The sequence below is a fragment of the Bidens hawaiensis genome, unplaced genomic scaffold, assembly GCF_021521415.1.
Source record: "Bidens hawaiensis isolate Kalapana, Puna unplaced genomic scaffold, B.hawaiensis_p1.1 tig00013876_1, whole genome shotgun sequence".
NCBI lineage: Eukaryota > Viridiplantae > Streptophyta > Magnoliopsida > Asterales > Asteraceae > Bidens > Bidens hawaiensis.
Window position 1 is genome coordinate 608,674 of NW_027492189.1, and position 7,013 is coordinate 615,686.

A 7,013-nucleotide genomic window follows, 5' to 3' on the forward strand; every position below is an offset into this window, starting at 1 on the left:
AATCCTAAATCGGATAATAAACATTCCACGAAGGAACCAAAGCCCAACCCGAAGAATAAACATTTAATGAATATTCGAACGAAGACAACTTCATGATGATTATATATATATGGTTATATTAATGCGAGAAAATGATCTTATTATGAAAAAGGCGAGAAATTATTTTAACCAATCAATAATTGATGTAATATCTATGTATCTACATATTGGAACCCAATTTTTGATATATTAAAAAAATAAATAAATAAATTAAAAAAAAATCAATAATATTCTTATCTACATATATTCTAGTCAAGTAAAATACTTGTAGGCACGTGTCAGTTTATGGTTAATCTTAACAATTTTTCCTTTTACACATTTATATTATATCTATTACATGGTTCCTTTTACACATTTGGATCCCTAGCTTCCGAGACGGTTCGCTTTTTGGAGCGGGCGCAGAAGGTGGTCCACAGTGACCCTTAGAGCCCTGTGCAAATTTTAAATATCTCCCTGTGCAAATTTTAACCTAGATCTAAAAGAGCCGCCATCATCTTTCCAAAGTCTCCCTGTGCAAATTTAAGAGCCTCCATAGATATGCCCTAACTTCATCTCATCTCATCTCATCTCACACCTCATTCATCTCCATCTTTTTCACATACCTGCTTATTTTTAGAGTTGTTGGATGCACAACAATCGTAATTGTGGCCGACATTGTGGCCGGAATATGATAAAATTTGCAAAGTTGGTTCGATTCTTGGATTTAATTATAAATTACCGGTTCACCCGCCGGGTCACCGGGTCCGGGCCAACCGCCACCCGCAAAACCCGGCCGGGTTTTTAGAAAACGGCCCAATACCCTGACCCGACCCGGTATAGAGACCGGGTCCTGGTTCGACCGGTCCGACCGGCCGGGCCGGGCTTCAAAACACTGATTCTAACCCCAACATAAATTAAGATAACATTGACATTTTAAACTAGATTAAATCACTCCCCACTTGTGTTAAATTTGTTAAAATGGGTCCATGGATTATGTTTTTAACGAATTAAAAAGACAAAGAAGAATATATCAAATTGACATATAATAAGAGTGAGATGAAGTTAAAGGGATTAAACAATTTTCTTTGGATGAGATGAAGTGAAAGAGAGAAAAATAAGTGATGTGGTACGTATATAAAGTTAAGAGGGGTTAGAGTATATTCAATGACCTAATAGTTGGTTTCCTTATTAATTTCTTCCTTGAAGAACATGGGGTGGGATTTATATAGTTTTTTTTTTTTTTAACTTTAAAATGTGTCAAATGGCACAAGATGGTCTAATTAAATGCTAAGCGACACAACCACATTTTTTATTTTTTATTATGTTAAGAATTAAGGATTATATTATTAGTGATTACTTATAATTACATAATTGTTGAACTAATAATAATAATATAATAATAAGTAAATATAGTATTTCATTTTCTTATACATAAAACAAAATACACTTTCACATGTCCATGAAAAGACTCCCATCCTTAAGGTCTTAAAATTTAAAAATTATTATACAATTTACAATACACATTTATTATTGACATTTATTACTAATTACTAATCAGTTAACTCATAATAATAAAAGAAGCATACTTAAAGAAAGGTTCATTTATCATTTCACAATTTTAATTATTCTTTTTTTAAATAAAAAATAAAAGTTTTAATGATTGAGAAAAAACTTAGCCAAGTGGCATAACTATGGTATAATTAGATTTCAAGTGGCACAATTATGTTTTTGTTTATTATAATAGTAGATGTTATAAAATTGCATTAGAGATTAGTACACTATCTGATAGTTTTTATCCCTTGATTTAACAAATTATATTTTTAAACCTTAAATGTGACCAAGTGTCGGCTTTACATGTTTTATTTGTCGGTTAAACGATTTTCTTAAACATTGCTTTCGTATTTGTTATAGTTCATCTTTATAATAGCTGGAACTTTTTTCATGATTTGATACATATGTTTTTATCACATTGTCACATGTTTTTATACATATGTTTCGATGTTTGATACCACACCTTTAAAATATGTTTTTTAGGCTTACCAATTCGTGTTTACAAATTTGTGCCGGTACTGCCAATACTAACCCTATCGGTTCGCAGTTGTAACATGCCGGTTTTTTTGGTTCTACATATTGTGAGGGATATTTACCATACATTTTTATTATACAAGCAATCATGCATTCTTTATTATTTTTAGTTATACGAGTTAACACCAATCGAGACGTTTATTGATAGATATTAGAACTTATGTTATACGAGTTAATATGCATGTTTGAACATTTTTGCGTCTATTTATAATTCGGTTAAACACTCCCGTCGCAACACGCGGGATTCTAATACTAGTATTATTTAAACTAAAAAGAAAGGTCTTCTCTAACCAAAAAGAAAAAAATCACACACAAAATAAACAACACAAATTAATTTAGATTGTTTTCCATCCACAAAACATCCTACACAAATGCCATCAAACATACATAGTTATATTTTTATAGGTTCTCACACTCAACAAAACAACAATTTTACATTGTTGGTAGAAAATAAAACACTTTGTACTTCTATAGTTTTCCATACATAATATGAATATTTTGTTTTATAAATATTCTTGAATCTACGAATATGGGATTGGAAAATTATTGATGTGTAACATACACATAATTGTTAGGGTAAATTGTAGATGCTAATAGTTGAAAACATACACTACTCATTAAACATCAAGACCAAAAAAATACCCTTTATCTTAACAACCTTTCATATTTTATTTTATTACAAGATTATTATCATAATTATATACCATTAATTGAAAAAAACCAAAAAAACAAAGGCCCAGATTGTTATATAACCTTTTTTAAACAACCGATTTTTATAAACCAATATTAATTCCGTTAATACTCTAAGCGGTTTCATTGGTTTCAGGTTTTCTTCTTTTGAAATCGGTTATTCATTGTAAAAGTTGGATTAAATTCATCAAGTATTATATATACAATATAAACTAGCATGGTGCCCGCGCAATGCAGCGGGCGCACGCGCAACTCAATATCTAACGCGTAGTCCGTGTCGGTACATACGTCACCTGATGACAGTGAGCGCATAGTCTAAAATTGGGCGTGTAACTCGTGCAAAGACAGTTGCGTGTAATCAAAGATTGAACACGTGTAACCGACGGGAATGCAAGTTACAGACACTAAAACATGCTAAACCAATATATAGTAACTTGAAATAAATCATTTTTTTAAACCAACCCATTATGGCCCCAAACCCGTTCTGACTCGACAACGTTTTGATCTGGCCCATTTCTACTCGAACCCGAACCATAACCATTTTTTTGTATCGACTCATTCCGACCCTATTATACTTTTATAAATGACCCGAACTCGCTCGACTCAACTTGTTACCCGGTTCTAAATGGTAAGCGCGTAACATGCTAAGTTTTTGAAACTAAAAACCATAACAATATTATATCCAAATTAAAGAGAATAAAATGCTCGTTTTTATGACGTAATTTTTTTGAAAAAATATTAACGTGTGAAAAAGTTATGCCCGTTAAAAAGTCGTGGGGTAGTTGGTTTTGAATTAGGGGGCATATGTGTAACTATTATTAAACTTTACAAAAAAGGTAGTGAAGTTGAGGGACCAGAATATTTAGTTTTTTAAATTTTGGTGCATTAGATGTTGTATATAAAGCAATGAGTTTGGTATGCGTATAGATAAAATAAAATGTTGTAAAGCTGTTAAAATGAAAAAAAGGACACAAAGTCCCAAACACAATTTGCGACATGGAATCTGGAAAGCAACTCTCGTCGTCATCACAGGTTCGTTCGTTCATAACCCTAAATTAAATAAATACATCTGATTACACATTCTATAATTAGGTTTTAATAATACTGCTATTCGAATGGTTTAGGCGGATGATATAGAGATGAGCAACAAGGATAACCCTCTGGTGTTCATGGATTTATCCATTGATGGAACTGCCGCTGGAAGATTGGTAATTGAGGTCTGTGCCATCATGTCTCATGTCGGTTAATCAGTTTTCGATATGTTTGTTTCTTGAATCTGCATTATGATATTTGCAGCTTTATAAGGACGTGATGCCGGAAGCAGCTAAGAATTTTCGAGCACTCTGCACAGGTGTGTGTGTGTGTATTAATAATAACATATTTGCTTTGTTGAATTAATAATAACATATTTGCTTTGTTGAATTAATAATAACATATTTGCTTTGTGATTACATATATGTGTAGGGGAGATGGGAATTGGAAAAACTACTGGAAAACCGTTGAACTACAAAGGAACTGTATTCTACCGTATCATAGAAAAAACATACGCTGAAGTATGATTTTTTATAGCAATGCTTATCTCAATCAGATATACAGAAATTTATAATTTAAGGCTTTTTTTAATCATACACACTATAAGGATTCTTTTAAACATATAATCAATGAGCCATATGTTTATATAAAATAACTTTTTCATTGTTGCTTGCAGGGAGGTGATATCGAAAACAATGACGGTATGTATTTTTTTATTTAAATTCTGTTTTAAGCACATTTCATATTTGTAACGAGTGATGGTTTGCTCGCAGGCACCGGTGGAGAAAGCATTAACGGGGGAACTTTTAAAGGTACAATTTTAAAAAGATTTATAGAGTTTTGTTTTATAGCCTATAATTACTGTTAGATCAGAAGTTATACCAATTCTATTACATTATGTGGTTTTGTAGCTGAGAATGATATAAAGCTACGTTCTGAGCGTGGTATGCTATATATGGCAAATAACCCGGAGGAGATTGATTCTAGGTTCCTTATTGTCTTCCAGTATCATTTCTTTATTGACTGGTAGTTTACAAGTCTAACTTATTCACATCATTATAATTCAATAGTGTACTTGATTATAAAATCATATTATTAGCCCTTGTTTAACTAGTCATTGTTATTAACCGTTGTTTAATCGGTTATATTGCAGGAGCTATGTTGCTGTTGGAAAGGTAATACGAGGATTGGAAACACTTGGAAAGATTGAGCAAAAGGCATCAGATACAGGAAAACCTTCTGGGCTGGTTGAAGTTACGGACTGTGGTGAAATTCCTCAAAGCAATATCATAGAGGTTATTGCGTTTTTAGTCCGTTCATTCTCATAATCAGATTATATTAAAGTAGTGTAATCATGTTTAACACGTTGATTATTCATAGTAAAACCCGTACTAAAATGTACCATTTTGACAACTTTTTTAGGCAACAAAGAAAAAAGCTGAAAGGAGAGAGGTATCTTTTGATTCTGTTGAGAGTCCGGATGGGCCAGCGAAAAAACAAGTGAAAAAACAACGTGTTACAACCCCAAAGTCTCATTCGGATTCCAAAAAGGTTATTTAACACCAAACTTTTGTGATCTATTAGACAGACTGAATTCTATAATATTGCTTTTTGTATTATGCATTTCCAAAGTCTTGATAGTCATATCCTTCTTGAGAATTTTTTCATGTGCATAGGTTGCTCTAGTTACTTAACTGAGGTTTGATGTTTCAGGTTTAACAATCGCTGACTTTCGTGAAGTATTGACTTTGGATGCATAAGAAGAGGGGGCGTTGTGTTTATCAATGAAGAATATATGTTTTTTTCCTGGAATATTGAACTCGGTCTTGTAACTTCGTATGATTTAAGACATCTTATGCTGGTAGCGTGACTTCGTATGTTTTTTCTCACTCGTATATGTTCTATGGTGGATTTATGTGTCATTTTCATTTGGAGTTTCAAATGTTTTCAATCCAAGTAAAGCTTTAGCAACTTCTGTCCAAGATTGAAAAGTGTGTGGCCAATTCGAGCCTAGTTCGTGCTCTTAAGCGACCTTTGAATAAAATCCAGCATTATGGAGCTTTATTTTCACTTCACCATATGCTCGAACCACATATATACATTTTTTACTTTTATAGGTTTGGCAAACATTAGTAACATACAAAAAGAATGAAATTTAAAAATTTAAAAGTTAGTTTTTATGCTTAAAAGTGGTTTTCACGATTTTTCAAGTATGTATTATGTGTGTGCGCGCGCGCTGATAAGTGATAATGCCAATTGTATGGTTTTGGATATAGAAATGAGAAACAAGGATACCCGTAACCATAAGTACCATCGTAATTACCCGTACCGAAAACCAGTAAAACTGGATATTAGTACCGTACTGAATTTTATGGTACAAGTACTTTCGGTAAGGTATCCGTTTTGGTACCACTTTGTTTTGCTTTGTTTTTTTTTAATCTCAATTTAACTTGGTATCGATACTGCTGTAAGTAACAGGTAGAATCGGTATGGGTATCGACACGCGACTGGTACTAAATGACTAAACTGGTATGGGGTGCCGGTACGGTACGGACATTAAATAAACTATAATGCACTATCGTAACCGTTTGAAGCCTAACCTACTTGTAAATGATACGCACCGATTGAGCGTTGTATAAATAAAACTCTCAATATAATCCAAAATACTTGTATCTGTACCAAATCCCGTAAGTACGGAATACCAAAACTCTACAAATCTTAGTACCGATACCGAATAGACAGGTAACGGGTATTGGGAAAAAATGCCATCCCCGGATAAAGCTGAATGCTCCCCTATGAATGTTCTTAAGAGTAAGTTTACATAATGGGGTGCAGTTACTATACGGTAATGCCTTAACGTACGGTAGGTACGCGAGACGTTCAAAGGCAAAAATCTAAAACGCTCACAAAAACTTAAACGCTCAGCCAAAAACCTAAACGCTCATTAAACGCTAAAAAACGGTCTCCATGAAAAAAGTGAAAAATTAATCGATTAACCACCAAAACTGTTTTTTTCGGTGAACCAATGACTGATTGGATATGTATTGACGATTCCAAGATGTTTGGATGTGATTTCATGGATCGATTCGTGAAAAAATGGATTCGCATACGTATTGTACGTTAAGACATTAGTGTATTGGATCTTTTCACTTATATAATGTTTGCTATAAATGAGTTGACGTATTATA

At 32.9% G+C, this 7,013-nt stretch overlaps 1 protein-coding gene across 1 annotated transcript; it reads left to right on the forward strand.

Annotated features, from left to right (window-relative positions):
• The first annotated feature begins 3,789 nt into the window (after window positions 1–3,789).
• Window positions 3,790–5,385, forward strand: LOC143545245 (peptidyl-prolyl cis-trans isomerase CYP18-4-like). Its single transcript, XM_077037160.1, has 9 exons — window positions 3,790–3,825; window positions 3,918–4,001; window positions 4,090–4,144; window positions 4,258–4,346; window positions 4,502–4,526; window positions 4,599–4,637; window positions 4,737–4,851; window positions 4,979–5,120; window positions 5,248–5,385. Exons 1-9 carry the CDS (start codon window positions 3,790–3,792, stop codon window positions 5,383–5,385), a joined length of 723 nt encoding a protein of 240 aa, XP_076893275.1.
• The last annotated feature ends 1,628 nt before the right edge of the window (window positions 5,386–7,013 follow it).